A 21,589-nucleotide genomic window follows, 5' to 3' on the forward strand; every position below is an offset into this window, starting at 1 on the left:
GGGGGAGGGTTGTGATCCTCCCAATTATACATGTTGGGGGAGGGTTGTGATCCTCCCAATTATACATGTTGGGGGAGGATTGGGAGCTCCAGGTTATACGTGCTGGGGGAGGGTTGGGAGCTCCCAGGTATACGTGTTTGGGGGGGGGGGGGGGGGATTGTGACCTCCTGGTTATACATGTTGGGGGAGGGTTATGACCTCCCGGTAATACATGTTGGGAGCTCCTGGTAATACGTGTTGGGAGCTCCCGGTAATACGTGTTGGGGGAGGGTTGGGAGCTCCCGGTAATACGTTGGGGGAGGGTTATGACCTCCCGGTAATACGTGTTGGGGGAGGGTTATGACCTCCCGGTAATACGTGTTGGGGGAGGGTTGGGAGCTCCCGGTAATACATGTTGGGGGAGGGTTATGACCTCCCGGTAATACGTGTTGGGGAGGGTTGGGAGCTCCCGGTAATACATGTTGGAGGAGAGTTAGGACCTCCTGGTAATACGTGTTGGGGAGGGTTGGGAGCTCCCGATTATACGTGTTGGGGGAGGGTTGCGACCTCCCGGTTATACGTGTTGGGGAGGGTTGCAACCTCCCGGTTATACGTGTTGGGGGAGGGTTGTGACTTCCCGGTTATACGTATTGAGGGAGGGTTGGGATCTTGGGGGGATTGTGACCTCCCGCTTATACGTGTTGGGGCAGGGTTATGACCTCCCGGTAATACGTGCTGGGGGAGGGTTGGGAGCTCCCGGTAATATGTGTTGGGGGAGGGTTGGGAGCTCCCGGTAATATGTGTTGGGAGCTCCCGGTAATATGTGTTGGGGTAGGGTTGGGAGCTCCCGGTAATGTGTTGGGGGAGGGTTGGGAGCTCCCGGTAATATGTGTTGGGGATTTGGGAGCTCCCGGTAATATGTGTTGGGGGAAGGTTGGGAGCTCCCGGTAATATGTGTTGGGGAGGGTTGGGAGCTCCCGGTAATATGTGTTGGGGAGGGTTGGGAGCTCCCGGTAATACGTGTTGGGGGAGGGTTGCGACCTCCCGGTTATACGTGTTGGGGGAGGGTTGTGACTTCCCAGTTATACGTATTGAGGGAGGGTTGGGAGCTCGGGGGGATTGTGACCTCCCGGTTATACGTGTTGGGGGGGAGGGTTATGACCTCCCGGTTATACATGTTGGGGGAGGGTTGCGACCTCCCGGTTATACGTGTTGGGGGAGGGTTGCGACCTCCCGGTAATACATGTTGGGGGAGGGTTGGGAGCTCCCAGTAATACGTGTTGGGGAGGGTTGGGAGCTCCTGGTATTACGTGTTGGGGGAGGGTTGGGAGCTCCCGGTAATACATGTTGGGGGAGGGTTATGACCTCCCAGTAAAACATGTTGGGGGAGGGTTGCGACCTCCCGGTTATGCGTGTTGGGGGAGGGTTGTGACTTCCCGGTTATACGTATTGAGGGAGGGTTGGAAGCTCGGGGGGATTGTGACCTCCCGGTTATACATGTTGGGGGAGGGTTATGACCTCCCGGTTATACATGTTGGGGGAGGGTTGAGAGCTCCCGGTAATACGTGTTGGGGGAGGGTTGGGAGCTCCCGGTAATACGTGTTGGGGGAGGGTTGGGAGCTCCCGGTAATACATGTTGAGTTAGGGTTGGGAGCTCCCGGTAATACTTGTTGGGGGAGGGTTATGACCTCCCGGTAATACGTGTTGGGGGAGGGTTGGGAGCTCCCGGTAATACGTGTTGGGGAGGGTTGGGAGCTCCCGGTAATACATGTTGAGTTAGGGTTGGGAGCTCCCGGTAATACGTGTTGGGGGAGGGTTGGGAGCTCCCGGTAATACGTGTTGGGGAGGGTTGGGAGCTCCCGGTAATACATGTTGAGTTAGGGTTGGGAGCTCCCGGTAATACATGTTGGGGGAGGGTTATGACCTCCCAGTAATACATGTTGGGGGAGGGTTGCGACCTCCCGGTTATGCGTGTTGGGGGAGGGTTGTGACTTCCCGGTTATACGTATTGAGGGAGGGTTGGAAGCTCGGGGGGGGATTGTGACCTCCCGGTTATACATGTTGGGGGAGGGTTATGACCTCCCGGTTATACATGTTGGGGGAGGGTTGGGAGCTCCCGGTAATACGTGTTGGGGGAGGGTTGGGAGCTCCCGGTAATACATGTTGAGTTAGGGTTGGGAGCTCCCGGTAATACTTGTTGGGGGAGGGTTGGGAGCTCCCGGTAATACGTGTTGGGGGAGGGTTGGGAGCTCCCGGTAATACTTGTTGGGGGAGGGTTGGGAGCTCCCGGTAATACGTGTTGGGGGAGGGTTGGGAGCTCCCGGTAATACTTGTTGGGGGAGGGTTGGGAGCTCCCGGTAATACTTGTTGGGGGAGGGTTGGGAGCTCCCGGTAATACATGTTGGGGGAGGGTTGGGAGCTCCCGGTAATACGTGTTGGGGATGGTTTTGACCCCCCCAGAGCTGGGTGTCCCGAGGGACACGTCCTCCGCCATGCCTGTCCCCAGCTGCTCCCTCTAATCAGGTGAAGACTCCCCTCCCCCTCCACGTTTTCCTCCGTGCAGTAGTAAGGGAGAGAGGAGCAGTAGAGGCATTGAAGGCGGGAGGGACTTTGCCATCTTCACCAATCCCCTTGCGGGATCCGTGAGCCAGGTTGGCGGAGCGTCCAATGAGCGTTGAGCAGCTGGGACTGAGCGTCCAATGAGCGTGTAAGCAGTATGAGCGGGGCTGGGCATGTTTGTGAGTGCGGTGCGGGCGGAGGGGAGAGGGGGGGTTTGTCCGGGGGGGACAGATCCGAATTGTACGGTAACGGTATGAGTCCGGGGGGAGGACACCGCAGCCTGTGACCGTGTGCACCCGCCAGAGGCCACACAGCAAGGTGAGCTCCGGGGGACATTGCATGGGTTGGGGGGGATAAGTGACTGCAAAGTAAAGCGGTGACCGCGGCTGATTGCTAGCTCTGCAGCCCCCGCCATTTACAACCATGATTGTCATTAAACTCCAATGCAATGGCTGCAATTGCCCTATAGGACCCCATTCGCTGCGTTATAGCCCAGGCAGCCGATCCCTGCAGCCCGCTGCACCGCCATTCACTTTACACGGGGCGCCCCAACTTTTGCCGTGCAAACCGTGCGCGGCCCCTTTAAGTTAAAGCCCCAGCGACATATCCGTCTAATGGAGCTGTAGAAGACCTGTGTTTAGGTGCGCATGCGCGAGGGGGCGGAGCCGCCAGCTGCATTGTGGGAGTGTAGTCCGCCCGGCCTGTCCGCCTATTGGCTGGCTGATCTATTTGCACTACAATGACCGTCGTGCTTCGCGCCACAGAGGAGGCGGGGCGATGGCTCCACCGAGAGATACTAAACTTGAATTCAGCGGCGGGAAGGGATTATATCAATACGATCGGTGAGGAGGAAAGGCCGTACCGGACGTCTGCTGACTGAGTGCCTGCTGAGCCATATTGAGGTGAGTGTGTACGGGGGGTGATGGGCGCTCCATCCCGGGGACCAGATTGTATGGTGCGGGCTCTGCAGGAGATCTATCCTGACATCCGGGCAACACAGAGGAGATACCGGGAGATCAGACATCCCCCTCCCCCTTACTATTCATTCATTCTGGGTATAGATCTGTGTCCGTGCAATATCTGCATTCCCTCTAATATAACACTCTATATGTACAGTATATAGGATGTGTGATGATCGCTACATAATATACGATGGGGGGGGACAGGAGACACAACCTGGATCAGCTGTGCGCACCAACCAATCAGCGCACATCTTCAACTTGTTTAGTTAAGCCCTGAACAATTAAAGCTGGCAGCTGATTGGCTGCCATGAGCAGCTTCTCCAGTCTTAGTAAACCCCCCCCCCCTCCCCTCCACTGCATATCATTCACCTTTGCTGTGCTATGTAATGGAGGATCTACTATAGAGGTGATGGGGAGAGCCCTGATCACAGGATATCCATAGGAAAAAAAAATGCATAATATACAAAAACTAAATTGTTAGTGGTTTACTTATTTATTTTTTTGTTATACACTAACATTTGTACATACTGTATAATTATACTGTGCGGAGAGTTTAGAGTGTACGTAAAACTCCCGCTGCAAAGAAGCCGCGCCAACTCCAAAAGTACATTACAGAGGTATAGAAAAAGATCCGAGCACAAGACATAAAAACAAAAAGTAAAATAGCACGCTTTTTTTTTTTTTTCTTTTTTTTTTTTTTTTTTTTTTTATATTTTTTTTTTTTTTAATTTTTTACGTATTTTTTTCTGTTTTTGTATTTGTGTACTGTTCTCAGATAGCTATGTGTGTATATGTATGTGTGTGTGTGTGTGTGTGTAATAAATAAATATAATTTTTTTTTTTAATTATACAGGATATATATAGCTATCTGAGAACAGTACGTAAACAAATATATATACAATTTTATTTATTATACAGTATTTTTTTTTTTCCCTGTATTCATGTACTTTTCCTTGGATTACGCTCTATATATCTTTATCTTGCTATGTGTGTGTATATATACATTTTTTTTTTTTTTTCATTTTCCTTTAATTTACTTAGTTTTTTTTTTAGTTTTTTTTTTTTTTGTTTTGTTTTTTGAACAAGTAATAAGTGTGTGTTTTTTTTTTTTTTTTTTTTCTCCTAATACTGAAAAAGGAGGAAAAAAAAGTGTGTATATGTAATATATTTTTCTACGAGAACAGCACATGAATAGAAAAAAAAAACACTTTTATTACTATCGCTCTGTAGTGAAACTGTTGATTTGGTGCAGTTGTTGTGGATGTTTGTGTGCATGTTGTGTAACATAATGCAAGGTGTGTGTGTATTTATAATCAGAGAGGGCTGGATCTATATGTATATATTATTCATGTTGTGTTGCACACTTCCGGGTCATTTAATTTGGTGTCATTTTGAGAATCCTCCCGCCGGCACACTGGGAGTCACCTGTGTACACCATCCATGTAGTTGTTGTTTAGGATCCGCCCCCACCCCCATCCTCACCCCGATGTTGTAGTAATATAGTTCTAAATAGATTTGGTTTTATTTTCAATGTCACTTTTTTTGTAGTTTGTATACATTTCTCTGGATGGGAAGTTGTTTGCAGTGAGTGCTGATCTCAGTATAGAGGGTGGAGGGGGTGGAGTATTAGATGGTGTAGTTATAAGAAATGGGTGACATGGCTGGGATTGTTCCTAGGACTCGTAGTTGGGTGTTTCTGTATCCCCATCACTCGGGTGATATTGGTTGTTTTCCAAAATGGTAGTGCGGCTGTTTTGTGCTTGTTTTCCACAATCCCAGCAGAGGAGGGGGACGGGCCAGCTCCAGAGGAGGGGGGAGGGTGGGCTCTCATGCTGGGGTGGGGGAGGATTAGGGATGAGCCTTCTCTTGTAATAGGATCTCTCTCCAGCTCTAACAAACTACACTTCCTATTAGCTTCAAATGTACATACACTTTGCAAAATCATTGCTAAATAATGCAAGTATTAAATTTCCTAATTATTGGGTGCATATATACACATTTCTTTTTTTTTTTTTTTTTCTTTTAAATTATATTTCTACAAATACATATATATATATTTTTTTTTTTTTTTTTTTCATTGAAAAAAAAAAAATATATACTAATTACGCCAGATATATATATATATATATATATATATATATATATATATATATATATATATATATATATATATATATATATATATAATTTTTTTTTTTTAATATATTTCGCTTTACCCTAGAGTGTAGCCACATACTTCAATTGTAATAGCAACAGGAATGCTACACAAAAAAAATAGAAAATCTTTCTTTAATAATATTGCCAGCACTCCTGTCTGTTGGTATTGAAGGTACAGGCAGACAGCTATGCTGAGAGTCTTCAGGAGCCTGGCATTATACCCGCTATCTGTTGATCGCGGGTGTAATGTTCTGCAGGCTCTTTAGAAGAAAATTCTTTTTTTTTTTTTTTTTTTTTTTTTTCCTGTAAAAGTAGAACTTCAGCCAAAACAAGGGCGCGGGAAGGGCTCAGTAGTAGTCATCCTGCAGACATTTCAATGCACAACTTTTATATTATTTTGAAATATATTTTCCTTTAATATCTGGTTGTTGTGGGCGATAGGCCAACGTTTGCTGTTAAATAGTTGTTTCCTCAAAACACATTACTATTTTATTTATTTTTTTGTTATCTCTTTTGTTATAGGTGACCATGCCTACCAGGGGCATCAAAAGGAAATATCCTGAATGGGAAGAGTCTGTACTGGATGGAAGTTTGTCCTTTCAGGCAAACAGTTACTGCTTCTTCCGTCAGTCCTTACTCAACATGTCACTTGAGAAGTACAACAAGGGGCGTGCGATGGCGGAGCCTAGCTTGCGACGTTATGTTCTCATTTCCAACACCCTGAGAATCATCCAGGATGATTTTCACCATGAAAGTCCATGCCCTCCTCCTGTCATGGAGGGTGGAACCCCTGTCACATGTGATCCGTTAACTGGGAATGTCAGAAGCGCTCTTCCCTCTTCAGATCTGGAAAATGCCCCGCCTTCCACGCAAGATGACTTCTCTTTATCTCTTGCCGTTGCCTCCCTTTTGAAAGAGTTAGAAATAGCATTTGACGAAAGCTGTCAACGACCCCTTGCCACGCATGATCCTGAAGTCAAGGCAGAGTCTGTCGACCAAGTAGACTTGCGAGTCTCCTTCCCAACAACTCAGACCTCAAGTAACTGTGTTGAAGCTTGGACGGATGAGATGTTTCATACTAATGCTAACTCCTTGGGAGATGGTCAGGACATAGAATTGATAAGAGAGTTGGTGTTTGCTGCAGCCTTTTCAGAAAACATGCCTGTATCTGCTCCAGATGCCCCGCCTGAGCTTCCAGTTGTCATGGACACTTCCATCTTGGGGCCAGTGCCTGTTGAAGCCTCCTCACCCTCTAATGGTGAAGCAGCGGTAGACATGGATGCTTCCAGCCCTAAACAGAGGGAGTCGGAAGTTCAAGGAGAAAATTGTGTATCAACTATTCCGACTGATGCGCTCAGGCCTTCGGTGTCGGTCTTTGGCAGTTTTGAGATCATGAGTTCCAGTTATCTTAATGATGTCTCCCTTGATGACCACTTTTCGGACATTGACACGTCTGTGTTTGAGAAAGAATCTCAATCTGTAGGCCCTTTAAGTGCCCGTTCGTCTGCATCAGAAGAACTTTTGTTTTCTTCCACTTGTAGCACCCCATCCCACAGTTCTAGCCAAGGTACGCAGGATTCCAGTGACCTTGAAAGCATCCTAGACATCCTTGTTGGGTCATGACCTCTTCCTAAAGCAAGACCTAGTTTTTGTTATAAGATGTATGTTTGAGCTGAAAGGACTCTAAGACTATGCATATTTGCACAAGACTGTATGCTGTCCTTTTACTGGTTTTCTTGCATTTAATGCAAGAATGGTGCCTACAAACCAGTAACTAGAGGTGTTCAGTGTTTACAGAAGCCATGCAGTAATAGAGATTTATCTTTATTTGACTTGTCTTGACGGATCCACTGGTGCATATTGCTTCCTTTTTTTTTTTTTTTTTTTTTTTTTTTTTTTGTGTATGTATATATATTATATATTTTTTATTTCACTAATTTTAATACCATAATGTATTATAGAGGTTTTGGGTTGCTCTTGTGTTTGAGGGATGGACAACTCACAATGTCTTCTATGAAGAACATATTTTAGTTATTTGATTTTATTATTTTTAATATGCAGTTCAACTGTCCCACCTGTGTTCTTTCTTTTTCTCCTCCCTCAGTCTTTCTTTCTCACTCATTGGGTGCTACATGGTCACTTTATACTGAGGGTTGGAGTTTACTTAGTCTTCCGTTTTTTTTTCTTGTTGCACATCTCTGAGATTTCCAACCAGCTACTTGGCTGTTTTTTTTTTTTTTTTTCTATTACCAGATTCAGTTGCTTTCTGTGCTCGCCTCCATTCTGTCAATCAGGAGTTTATAAGGATAGTCCAATTATTGGGAGATGTTAGGAAGTTTTAAATCAATGACTTTTTTTTATATCTAATACTCCAGCAGCAATTATCTCTGGCCTTGATTTACCATCTGTTTTGATATCTACATCTCAAGCGCAAAGCCTACGTAAAGGAATATGAAGGTAGTAAGGGATTTGACCCTTATTTTGGTGTGGACTGATCATTCAGCTGCATGGTCCAGTCTTTTTTGACCTTTTTTACCCCAGAGGAACCCTCAATTTTGAGGTTTTTGTAGAACCCCTGCTAAATAAAATAAATTTGGGTCAGTAGAAAAAAAAAATGCTTCTTGCATTGGTAATAGGGGGAATAAATGCCCCCTTACAGATAGCTAAAAAGATCATTAGTGTCATGCAGCTGGTTCTGCCTTGTGGCATTGGCCCCAGAACTTTGCAGGCACCATCAATTTGGAGGGTCAATTAGCCACGGTTCTAGAAGCCCCTAGCAACCTCTGGAGGAACCCTGATTGAGAATGGCTGGTATGGACATTTGGCCCTTATGCAACACTAGTGCATATTTTCCTTCTCTGCTAGTTTTTGATGGGCAGCACTACAAAATGTGGGCACAGAAATCAATTACCCTAATTTTTCATGACCTATGACATGCTTTTTCTTTCAGTCATTTTTTCAGGTTGCTGATGGGGAAATTACTCAATAGCTAATTTTTTTTTTATTGGGGGGGGGGGGGGGGGTTGAACTCGACGCCTCACAGGTGTATAAAATGTGAAATATAAGTGACCTCATGAGCAATAGCTCTCAGTAATTTTAAGACAGCCATATTCAACTGTTCAAAGTGTACCCGTTTACCTCTGTCATGGGTAGCCATTGGGGGGGGGGGGGGTTGGGGGGATAGATCAGTGTTTATGAGAATTCAGCCCCGGTGTTCGGTAGGGAACTTTTTGATTCAGACTTAGTGATGTAGTCATGAATTCTTCATGAAGTGATGGGCTGAATCCCCATAAATATTCAGATCCAAAATGGCTGCCTCCTAGGGTATGCACGTTACAAGACCACTGGAAAGGGCTTTGGGTTTAGGCTGGAGTTTTTGTAAACCACAAATGGAGATGAGGAACCCATCAACAATTCAATTTAAAATCCAATCTGGACTAAAGTGCAGCAAGCAATGGCAACCACTTGGGCATCCGTTGTTAGCTGATATGATGGCAGTAAATTGTCACTATGGGTTATTGCTCATTGACTCTGCTTTGCACAGCTTTGGTTCCAAGAAATGGATTCCGCCTCTGCACATGAAAGGTAAATTGTGCTTAGAAAAACTCCTCACCTGGGGAAACACAAATGTCTTCTCGGTCACAGCTTTTTTTATGGATAAAAAGGAGCCATTTCATTTTGCACGTTTTTTTGTTTAAAAGAAAAGTTATTTAATGTATGTTTTGTGTAACAGAAATCTATGCAATATGTACAGGCAAGGAAAAAAATTGCCATATATTTTTCTCTTTTTTTTTCTTATTTAAGAAAAATAAATGATTTTGAAGTAAAAAAACAAAAACCTGGTTATTTTGTGTTTTGTACACTGGGGATAGTGCATTACCAGCTACCACGGAAGCATACGTATGACCTGTCAGCTTCCCGACTAATCAAATACAATCTTTGGTAAGTGGGGCATAATTGGAATTGGGTGAAAATAAACCAGCTGACGTGCGTAATGTTTAGGACTGTTGACGGGCATTGGGCTTGGACAGTGGTCAGCTTTGAAACTAGAGGTGCACTGAAATGAAAATTTAGGATGTGCTAGCCTGCAAACTGAAATGGACTGTTAGAAAAAAAATAATTTTATCGGCAAAATGTTGATAACCCTATTTTCGGCCGATATCAGTGCATCCCTAGTTGACATGCTTTGCAGAACATTTAAAATTGATAAGTGCAGGTGAACGTATATGCAATAAAAATTAAGGCATTTCAGTAAGCCCAGTTTACAACATTGCATTTTTATTTTTTTTTTTCGTTACGTAAAACATACTGGGATGCAATGCATAGGGGTATGTATGCAACACGGTGAAAAAAAAAAAAATCATAAATGCTAGTGTTGCACAAGTACTTTTACTTGTGTAAATGCTCTAATACTTTATGGAGGGGTGGGGGATGCAGGAGAACATTGTGCGAGGGTGCAGTGGTGTGATACGTGACATCCGGACCGCAGAAGCTGCGGCCAGTTATCAACCGCTACACCACCAGAGCAAAGGCACAGCAAATAAGTGTAGTGAAGAAAGGGGGAAAAAAACTTGCATGACACGAAAGCATACAGTGAAGGGGGAAAAAGTATTTGATCCCCTGCTGAGTTTGTATGTTTGCCCACTGGCAACGAAATTATCAGTCTATAATTTTAATGGTAGGTTTATTTTAACAGTGAGAGACAGAATAACAACAAAATACCCAGAAAAAACGCATTTCAGAAAAGTTATAAATTGATTTGCATTTTAATGAGTGAAATAATAATTTGACCCCTTTCGCAAAACATGACTTAATACTTGGTGGCAAAACCCTTGTTTGGCAATTGGAGGTCAGACGTTTCTTGTTTACCACCAGGTTTGCACACATCTCGGGAGGGATTTTGTCCCACTCCTCTTTGCAGATCCTCTCCAAGTCATTAAGGTTTCTTGGCTGACTTTTGTTAACTCGAACCTTCAGGTCCCTCCACATATTTTCTAAGGGATTAAGGTCTGGAGGCTGGCTTTGCCGTGTTTGGGTCATTGTCGTGCTGGAATACCCATCCACGACCCATTTTCAATGCTCTGGCTGAGGGAAGGAGGTTCTCGCCCAAGATTTGACAATACATGACCCCGTTCATCATCCCTTTTGATGCGGTGAAGTTCTGTCCCCTTAGCCGAAAAACACCCCCAAAGCATAATGTTTCCACCTGTGTTTGATGGTGTTCTTGGAGTCATAGACAGCATTCCTCCTCCTCCAAACATGGCGAGTTGAGTTGATGCCAAAGAGCTTGATTTTGGTCTCATCTGACCACAACACTTTCACCCATTTCTCCTCTGAATCATCATGGGGGTTAGCCTCCCTGAAATGAGTTTTTGTAGGTTGGGATGTCTGACTTTTGCACTCAAATTTTAGAAAACTTCTCTGTTATGTGTTTTTTTCCAATCACACAGCATACCTGGGGGGGGGGGGGGGGGGAGCTGTTTCAAAGTATTTCTGGACAGGCTTACAGGGTCTGTGCCCCACCCCACCCCCTCCCCACACAGATTGAGCTTTAACTCATTAACATACAATACAGGAGTGTAGTTTCTACATTTTAAGCCCTTTGTTAGGGTAGACAATGTTCGAATCTAATTTCCAACTGATAATGCAAAACTACAAACATAGTAAAACTACAAACCTAGTACAGACAGAGTTAATTATGTTAAGCATTAGAGCAATGAGGCCATGTAAGGATTTTAAAGAAAGTAAAAAGGTGACTTTTATAAATTGTAAGGTGTTATCTGCTCAAATGAAAGGGGGTAAAATTCTTTAAAACTGCAGAAAAACAAATGCAGAGTTTTTTGCAAATTGAAAACTGTAAGAGCCCTTTCACACGGGGGCGGCGTCGGCGGTAAAATGCCGCTATTATTAGTGGCGTTTTACCGTCAGTATTCGGCCGCTAGCGGGGCGGTTTTACCCCCCGCTAGCGGCTGAGAAAGGGTTAAATACCACCGCAGAGCGCCTCTGTAGAGGTGCTTTGCCGGCGGTATAGCCGCGCCGTCCCATTGATTTCAATGTGAAGGAGCGGTATACACACCGCTCCTTCACCGCTCCGAAGATGCTGCTAGCAGGACTTTTTTTACCGTCCTGCCAGCGCATCGCTCCAGTGTGAAAGCCCTCGGGGCTTTCACACTGGAATGAAAGCAGCGGCACTTTCGGGTCGGTTTGCAGGCGCTATTATTAGTGCAATAGCGCCTGCAAACCGCCCCAGTGTGAAAGGGCTCTTAGGTTTTTACCTTTTTTTTTTTTTTTTTTTGCATCGAAAAGCCAAACAAGAATTTTGGTTACAACCGGCAATCGTTCGATTTATGTTCTAATTTTACCCCAACTAGGCTTATATCGCATCTCCATATAATAATGGGGAAGGCCCATACTCCTGAATCCTCAGGCTGGTTAAGGTTGCATGGACCAGCTTCTGGATGCGCATAAAGGAAACTTAACCGTTCCGGGTACTGCAGGGCCCAGCACTGTGTGCAAAAGTAATTGGGTGCATGCCTAATTCAGTGCAGGTCTACACAAAATACAACATACTTGCAGGCGTATTACAGAAAAGCTGACACTTTTTTTTTTTTTTTTATATATTAAAAGTGATCCCTAGTTCTTCCAGCTCCAAGATATTGGAACAGTGGTTCTCAACTCCTGTCCTCAGGGCCCACTAACAGGCCAGGTTTGCAAGATAACTGAAATACATCACAGGTGATATCATTTGCTGCTCAGTGATTGCAGTATTCTATTCTGCATCTCCCCAAGGTAATACTTAAAATCTGGCTTGTTGGGTCCCGAGGACAGGAGTTGAGAACCACTGTATTAGAAGATACTCAGATGCCAATCAGATTCAAACCTACCTTGAATCTGATTAGACACACTGGGAAAAGAATTCTATAAAATGACATTTTGACAATGCACATCTTCAGCCATGACCTATTAAAGCTGGCCATACATTATACAACGTTCTTATTCAATTGCGTTTAGATTTACCTTCAACTAAAGTAGTACAAGGGCCTGCCTGAATGCATAGAAATGTGAAGGTGTTTTGGTAAATCTAAAAGAAAATTGTATATTTTACAGCCTTAAAGTGGAGCTCCACCCAAAAGGGAAAGTTTCGCTTTAAGGACTCGTTCCCCGCTCCTTTTGAACAATTGGTACTTTTGAGGCGCGGGGGTAAGGTACCAGATTTTGACAGGTTTCCACTTCCGGCTTTGTATGCCCACATCGCTGGACCGTGGGTCAGGTGAGTGTCCGATTACTTTTTGTAGCTGCTGACTTTTTAATTTTTGGGTTTTCTTTGGTGGAACTCTGTTTTAAGGACACATACTTGCTTGTGTGGCTTTAAATGCTGTGGTATGTTCCCGACACTCAGAACTAATGAGGGTCCTTGTCTAGTATTAAAGAAAAATAGGCTTTCCAATTAACATCATGGTAAGGCTTATATTAGATGTTAGTGGTTGGGTTTACCACTACTTCAGCATTTCTCAATCCTTTTTTATCCTGAAGGAACCCTTAAAATAATTTGAAGGTCTCGCAGAACCCCTGCTAAAAATTATATCTAAATTTAATTTTAAAATGGCCAAATCAGTAAGCTGTTGAAAGTTTTGAATGAAATAACAAAAGAATTTGGCATACCTAGAATATCTGACACCCAGCGCCAACACTCCTTTCCTGTGGTATATGAATAAAAATGAAAGGGGTTCCTTGCTCACTGTTTAAGGAACGCCTATCTCTGGTGGAACCCTGGTTGAGAAAGCCTACACTACTTGAACAAACTATGCTTGGGTTCTTGCAGTGCTGGGGTACATTTTGCTATGTGTCCTGCAAGTCTGTACAGCCAAAATCCTTTTTATCCCATGTTCACACCGGTGAGATGTCATACGATTTTAAGGTTCCAAGTCGCACCCCAGAACCGTTCACATCTCTGCTACTCATTTCACAGTGATCATGAAAAAGATTCCTGCACTACTTTTTACCGATTTCATTGCGACTTGTATAGACTTCTGGTAAATGAAGTCGCAAGCCGCAATGAAATCAGCAGTGCAGATCGCACTGATGTGCGGCTTAGAAATCGCACTGATGTAGCGCAATTTCAAAGCTGCACCAGTGTGAACCAGGGCTTAAAGCGAAGTTCCACCCATTTAAAAGTCAGCAGCTACAAAAAGTGTAGCTGCCGACTTTTAATAATCAGACACTCTCCTGTCCTACGGTCCAGCGATGCGGGCGCAGGAAGCCTCGCTCCTCTCCACGGTGCCGGCATTCTAACTGCGTGCTGTGAATGATCGGGCAATCTTTTGGGACCTGTGACGTGTCCCAGAAGATTGCAGGGAGGGGGGAGATGTGATCTTCCTGCGCCAAGGGAGGAAGTGGGAGCTGGGTGCCTCTAAAAACAGGGTACCCATTTCCCCCCCCACCAAAAAAAGACATACCAACTGTGGCATGTCCAGGGGTCACCAGCACTTAAAGTGGAAGTTCTATTTTTGGGTGGAACTCCACTTTAAGGCCCAATATCTATCCACAACAACTGGCTTCCACCTATCTCTAATTGTCAGAACTTTTGCTAGTTTTTCTATTTGGGGTCTTTTCCCTCATACACGGCAGGTGTTTTGCTACACTAGTGTATCATCTCAGAGACACGTCATTTTTTGCCTTGTAAGGTTTTCCCAACCCATGTCAAACACAGCCAAGGGATGGCATTTTTTTCTTCTGCACCAGCAAAAACCCAACATGTTAAGGTTGTTACTGGACATGGTGGCATGGCTGTGGGCAAATAAAAAAGCGAAACCTTGACTTTTAAGGTTTCAATCTAGGGAAGGGTGCCCAGCCTTTGGACGTAGGCTGCCCACCCTTTCCTCTTGTCCCTAAAGAAAGACTTGCAGAAAAAGGCCAATGAGGACCAAGTGGGGATTGAAATGAGTCTTCCACCTACAATATAGTGTACTGTAGCGCATCCCCAGTAGGAGCCGCTAGTGAATAGGGATCACCCACCTTGCACAGCCAGGCACACTGAATTTCCAGAGGCTCACTTGGGACAGGAAACAGTCCAGCAACTTTGTTTTTGTATTTTTATTAGGGGTTAATAAACTTGGATGGGATGATTATAGGATGCCCACTTGATTGGAACAAACTTCTTTAGGGACACTTTACTGTACACTATCTGTATACACTCCTCGTCCTCCAGCACATCACTTTCTTGCAGAAACAACTCTGAATTTCTCAAGGTACTCAGCCAGATCAAGCAAAAGCCCTTTACAGGCAGGGACCGTGGGCCCCTTTGGTGTGCAGAGAAAAGTCCAGTGTACAGCTACATTCCTGTGGCTACTGATCCCAGCACCACATCTCCAGGCACTGCCAGCCCACCTGACTGAAGCTGCCCCTTTTACTAGCCCTCCTGGCTACTTCCTACATACCGCCCAACTGTCTTCTCCCTGGAGATCTCCTGGACTTGCTAGCTGGCTCCTGCTGTCCTCACTCTTGCTCCTGTACCTCTGGACAGGACTCCTTCACGTGTCTTGAGAGGATCCCTCCAACACCCGAGCCCCAGGCCTGGTGTCCCCCCCCGACTAGGGGGCCACCTTCAGCACTCCATCTCCAGCTTCTACCCGAACTCCACACTGCCCCTGCTTCCTGACCCTGAGTATTTGGGAGGGGCCTACCCCCTGCAGGCCATTTTCTGGAAGCTTCTCCAAGGTTTCAGCAAGTAGGTGGAGGTACCAGAGGTACTCCCTGATGAGTCATCCAGCCTCCCTGAGTCGCTGACCCTGACCCTTCCACTCAAGCCAAACAATTTACCTACACTATGAAAAAAAAAGAAAACTATTTACACTATCCAGCACACTAGAGGGTGCTACAATAGTGGCTCTACCACAAAGTTCAATTGTGTCCTTCCCAGCTGCCAATATTTATATACACTTGAAAGGGTGAGTAGGGGGTCCTGTGTAAATTCACCTTACAGATTTTTCTGTAAATGTGAACTTACACTTTAAAGGAGGAATGCTTGCACATGACCAAGATCATCCTCCTGCACCAAGTCAGTGATCATATGATCAAATCATTCTGCCTTATAATCCTTAGCAGAAGTGAAAGAGAAAGAAAAAGGTGCATTAGCAGCACTTGCAGTCAACTGGTTTCTCTGCACCTAGGAGGAGGAAGAAGAAGAAAAGGGCTTTGTCAGCCACATACAGTCGTGGCCATAAATGTTGGCACCCCTGCATTCCTGTCAGATAATGCACTACTTCTCCCAGAAAATTGTTGTAATTACAAATGTTTAGGCATTCTCATGTTTATTTATTTATTTTGTTTGTATTGGTATGACACAAAAAAGTGGAGAAACAAAAAGCCAAATCTGACACATTCCATGCAAAACTCCAAAAATGGACTGGAGAAAACTACTGGCACCTTCTCAAAATTGTAAGAAATAATTGTATTCCAGGTTTGTAATGCTCCTATAATTTGTAATTAAACTTAAATAACAGGTGCTGACAATATAGAAATCACACCAGCAACCAGGTAAATTGTGAAAAATTGACTCAACCTTTCTGTTGTGTGCCACACGGAGCATGGAGAAGAGAGAGAGCCGCAAAGAATTGTCTGAGGATTTGAGAAGAAAAAGAAGGTTACAAGTCCATCTCCAGAGATCTTAATGTTCTTGTGTCCATTCTGTGCAACATTTTCAAGAAATTTACAGCCCATGGCACTGTAGCTAATCTCCCTGGACGTGGACGAAAGAGAAAAATCGAGTTTGCCAAAACTTGCCTGAGGAAGCCAAAATCCTTTCAGGAGAATGTTCTGTGGGCAGACGAAAAAAAAAAATTACAGCTTTTTGGTAAAGCCCATCATTTTACTGTTTTTAGAAAAAGAAAAGGAATCAGTCCCTACAGTCAAACATGGTAGAGGTTCACTGATGTTTTGGGGTTGCTTTGCTGCTTAAGGCACTGGATACCTTGATCGTGTGCATGGCATTATGTCATCTGAAGACTGCCAAAGAATTGTGGGGTGCAATGTAGGGCCCAGTGTCAGAAAGTTGGGTCTCCGCCAGAGGTCATGGGTCTTACAGCAGGACAAAGACCCGAAGCACACGTCAAAAAGCACCCAGTGGTCAATGGTTTACGACAAAGCGCTGGAGAGTACTGAACTGGCCAGCAATGAGTCCAGGTCTAAATGCCATAGAGCACCTGTGAAGAGATCTCAAAACAGCAGTTAGGAAAAGGAACCCTTCCAATCTGAGAGACCTGTTGGCGAAAAAAGAGTGGTCCAAATTTCCAGTAGAGAGGTGTAATGCAGCGTACACACGATCGGATTTTCCGACAACAAATGTTGGATGTGAGCTCGTTGGCGGAAAGTTTGACCGTGTGTACACTCCATCGAACATTTGTTGTCCGACTTTCTGACAACAAATGTTGGCTAGCAGGTTCTCAGATTTTCCGCCAACAAATTTTTGTTGTCGGACTTTCCAATCGTGTGTACACAAATCCGTCATACAAAAGTCCACACATGCTCGCAATCAAGTACGAGTCGGAAGCGTTCATAATGGAGATATCACATGACTATTGGACTTCCTTTTTATCGGCTCGCCGTACGTCACTACGTTCATAATTGTTGGCCAACATTTATGTGACCGTGTGTATGTAAGACAAGTTGGAGCCAACAACCTTTGTTGTCGGAAAGTCTGATCGTGCGTACGGGGCATAAGAAACTCATTGATGGTTACAGGAAGTCATTGATTTCTGTTATTTTTTCCAAGGGGTGTGCTACCAAATAATAAATTGAGGGTGTCAATCATTTTTTCCAGTCCATTTTTGGAGTTTTGCGTGGAATGTGTCAGTTTGGATCTTTGTTCCTCCCACTTTTTTTGTGTCGTACCAATACAAACAAAAGAAATAAACATGAACATGTCTAAACATTTGAAATAGCAACAATTTTCTGGGTGCATTATCTGACAGAAATGCAGGGGTGCCAATATTTATGGCCATGACAGTAGCATCCTCCTGCATGTGTTTTGGCTGTATAGCATATGTACTCCAAGTTAGAAAAGGCAGACATGCCCTGTCTCTTGATCAGGGGTCTCCAAACTTTTTGAGCAAAGTGCCAGTTTACTGTCCTTCAGGGTTTAGGGGGGCTGGACTGTGGTCAGTGGATGCAGAAAATGCCTCGGCATCAGTGGAAGAAAATAATGCCCCATTATTGGTGTCAGTTGAAAGAACAGTGCCCCAAGGGCCAGATAAAGGCAAGCAAAGAGCCGCATCCGGCCCTCGAGTCACAGTTTGGAGACCCCTGCTCTAGATGGTGTGGCCCTACCACTACTGTGTCCTGCAGAACTACTCACCCCCTACTACTTCCTCATTCAGTACCTCAGCTTGTCACTTTAGGCCTGCCTGACATTTGTTTTAACAAAAAGGTTGCCTATCTATAATGGCAGCTATGGCAATAGGAGGAGTAAACATGTGGTGTTTTGTTGGGGGTTGGGAGCAACAGAAGACCAAGCCTTTTTCTGACATTTGTTTACAAGTTTAAATTAGTATTGTTTGCTAGAAAATTACTTAGAACCCCCAAACATCATATATATATTTTTTAGCAGAGACTCAAGAGAATAAAATGGCGGTCATTGCAATATTTTATGTCACACTGTATATGCGCAGCAGTCTTTCAAACGCAATTAAAAAAATATATATATATTTTCAGAAATTAAAAAAAAAAAAACAGTAAAGTTAGCCCAATTTTTTTGTAAATTGTGAAAGATGATGTTACGCCGAGTAAATAGATACCTAAAATGTCATGCTTCAAAAGTGCGTACGCTAGTGGAATGACAACAAACTACGGTACTTTAAAATCTCCATAGGTGACGCTTTAAAATGTTTTACAGGTTACCTGTTTAGCGTTACAGAGGAGGTCTCATACTAGAAGTATTGCTCTTGCTCTAATGATTGTGGTGATACCTCACATGTGTGGTTTGAACACCGTTTACATATGTGGCTGCGACTTACATATGCGCTCACATCTGCGCGTGAGCTTGAAAGAACGGGGCGCTTTAAACTTTTTAAAATTTTTAAAAATGTATTTTTTTTACTTTTTGTTTTTTATTTTTATACAGCTCCTTTAATTATTATTTTTTTTATCACTTTTATTCCTATTACAAGGAATGTAAACATCCCTTGTAATAGAAATAAGCCTGACAGGTCCTCTTTATTGTGAGATCTGGGGTCAAAAAGACCTCAGATCTCACATTTACACTTAAAAGCAAAAAAAAAAAAAAAAAAAAATGTCCCTTTAAGGCTGTTAGGCAGAAGTGATGTCAGGCGTCGCTCCGGTCCTCCAAGGGCATAGAGTCGAGTGGGAACCATCTTGCCCTCATTCGACTTCCTGCCCATCGCTGCAGGGGATCGGATCGTTTTCCACTTTACCGACGGCTCCAATAAGCAACGTCTATAAAGACATGAATGAGCAAGTTTGGGGTGGAGGAACTTGACTGACCTGCACAGAGTCCTGACCTCAACCCAATAGAACACTTTGGGACGAATTAGAGCGGAGACTGCGAGCCAGGCCTTCTTGTCCAACATCAGTGCCTGACCTCACAAATGCACTTCTGGAAGAATGGTCAAACATTCTCATAGACACACTCCTAAACCTTGTGGACAGCCTTCCCAGAAGATTTGAAACTCTTATGCCGCGTACTTTTGTACGGACTTTTGTCTGACTTTTGGCGGACTTTTGGCGGACTTGCGGCAGACTTTCATACGATCACGCAAAAGTCAGACGGATTCGTGCGTGATGACGTACACCGGACTAAAATCAGGAAGTTGATAGCCAGTAGCCAATAGCTGCCCTAGCATGGGTTTTTGTCCGTCGGACTAGCACACAGACGAGCAGATTTCTGGGTCCGGCGTAGTTACAACGTAAAGATTTGAAGCATGTTCCAAATCTAAAGTCCATCAGATTTGCAGCTGGAAAAGTCCGCTGAAAGTCCGGGGAAGCCCACACACGATCGGATTGTCAGCCAGCTTTAGTCAGTCGGTGTCCGTCGAACTTTTGTAGACGAAAAGTCCGACTGTGTGTACGCGGCATTATAGCTGCAAAGGGTGGACCAACTCAATATTGAACTCTACGGACTAAGACTGGGATGCCATTAAAGATCGTGTGTTCACATACAGTGGGGACGGAAAGTATTCAGATCCCCTTACATTTTTCACTCTTTTTTATATTGCAGCCATTTGCTAAAATCATTTACGTTCATAATAAACATGCAAAAATGTCAACAATTCTGTGTTTTTCTGTCAATATGGGGTGCTGTGTGTACATTAATGAGGAAAAAAATGAACTTAAATGATTTTAGCAAATGGCTGCAATATAACAAAGAGTGAAAAATGTAAGGGGGTCTGAATACTTTCCGTCCCCACCGTAGGTTGGACTTGTGTCTTTTTTCAACAGAACCTACTATGTAACTATGTGCATGTAAAGACAGGCGTCCCAATACTTTTGACATTATAGTGTATCTCCCAAGCATGTAAAATACTCATGTTTTTTCATTGAAAAGGAGAACCTCTATTTGGTAAGTGGCCCCTAAGGATGTCCTGATATTAATCGCCATATAATTCCAAGGATATCTGAGTGACCACCCAATAAAAAGTATGTATGTATATATAAATAGTATATATATATATATATATACACACACACACAGTATATATATATATATATATATATATATATATATATATATATATATATATATATATATATTTTTTTTTAGGAATCTTTGCGATTTCTTTATGCCATTTACATACATGGAGTGAGAAACAGATATAAGTGTACATATATTTAAATTGTCATATTCTCTACTCTCTTTAGGGCTGTGTTGGCTCATGATTTATACACTTTGGGGTATACTTACGGAGTTTCATAGCCCCTATGTCCGCCCCATAGACGTTTACCGTCTCCAATGTCCTGACATGTGCTGCTGTAAGTAAAATGGGGCAATGCTAAATTAAACAGCATATTTGCTAAATAACTGTAAATATATTGTAAACAATTATGTATATACTAATTTGTATCTATGTTATACCACGCAGAGTATGATACTTAACCTATGAGTCCTGAAGAAGCTACGCAATCCAGCAAAACGTGTTGACCCTTGGAGGACTGAGCTACCAACACACTTCAAGCTTATTCAATATAAGTACATATACAGTATCTCACAAAAGTGAATACACCCCTCACATTTTTGTAAATATTTTATTATATCTTTTCATGTGACAACACTGAAGAAATGACAGTTTGCTACAATGTAAAGTACATTTTTAAAATAGTGACCAATCACAACAATGATATAACAATGGCATGCTTCCATCCCTGATTACTTATAAAAAATATAGTAAATAGAAATGGGACTTTAGATGAAACATGTCATTGTGGGTAGTAATAATATGTATAAATGAATAAAGTAAATTTTAATTTAATTTTGTCATTAACCCCTGAGGGTAGTCCATGATTTTTAGAGCATACAAAATAAAATATAATACAGATATAATCATAAAAGATTAATATATAATTTGTAATAATAATAATGAATTTAATGCAAACAAATTGATGGACATAATTAATACAATTCTTACAAAAAAATACATAAATCAATACATTTACAAATCAAAATACATAACATGATATAGATACAGACAAGAAAGAGTAATATTGATGGAATTCATTATTACAACAAGCTTTAGCTAGGCACCCTTAGTTGAAGACCCAACGTGTTTCTTGGCTTCCTGCCAATCATCAGGGGTAAGATGCACATGTTTACTAAAAAATAATTAGGTAACTATTAATAAATAGAACCTTCTAATAAAAGGAAATTATCAGAGACAGACACTTACTAAAAAAATACATACAGAGTGAAACCCGCAAGTTATGCT

The 21,589-nt window shown here is 43.3% G+C and overlaps 1 protein-coding gene across 2 annotated transcripts; it reads left to right on the forward strand.

Annotated features, from left to right (window-relative positions):
• Positions 1–2,739: 2,739 nt before the first annotated feature.
• On the forward strand, positions 2,740–8,664 carry LOC141107644 (uncharacterized). 2 transcript variants are annotated; one of them, XM_073598518.1, is made up of 2 exons: positions 2,740–2,856; positions 6,180–8,664. In XM_073598518.1, exon 2 carries the CDS (start codon positions 6,186–6,188, stop codon positions 7,278–7,280), a length of 1,095 nt encoding a protein of 364 aa, XP_073454619.1. In that variant the 5' UTR covers positions 2,740–2,856; positions 6,180–6,185; the 3' UTR covers positions 7,281–8,664. The 2 variants fall into 2 exon arrangements, with proteins under 2 accessions (XP_073454619.1, XP_073454620.1); XM_073598519.1 differs by lacking the exon at positions 2,740–2,856 and adding an exon at positions 2,876–3,440.
• Positions 8,665–21,589: the final 12,925 nt, after the last annotated feature.

Source organism: Aquarana catesbeiana, linkage group LG09 (genome assembly GCF_042186555.1).
Source record: "Aquarana catesbeiana isolate 2022-GZ linkage group LG09, ASM4218655v1, whole genome shotgun sequence".
NCBI classification, from domain to species: domain Eukaryota; kingdom Metazoa; phylum Chordata; class Amphibia; order Anura; family Ranidae; genus Aquarana; species Aquarana catesbeiana.

Bases quoted from the DNA above. Each gene is read 5' to 3' on its own strand.
- LOC141107644 (XM_073598518.1), top strand. From the start codon at position 6,186: ATGCCTACCAGGGGCATCAAAAGGAAATATCCTGAATGGGAAGAGTCT.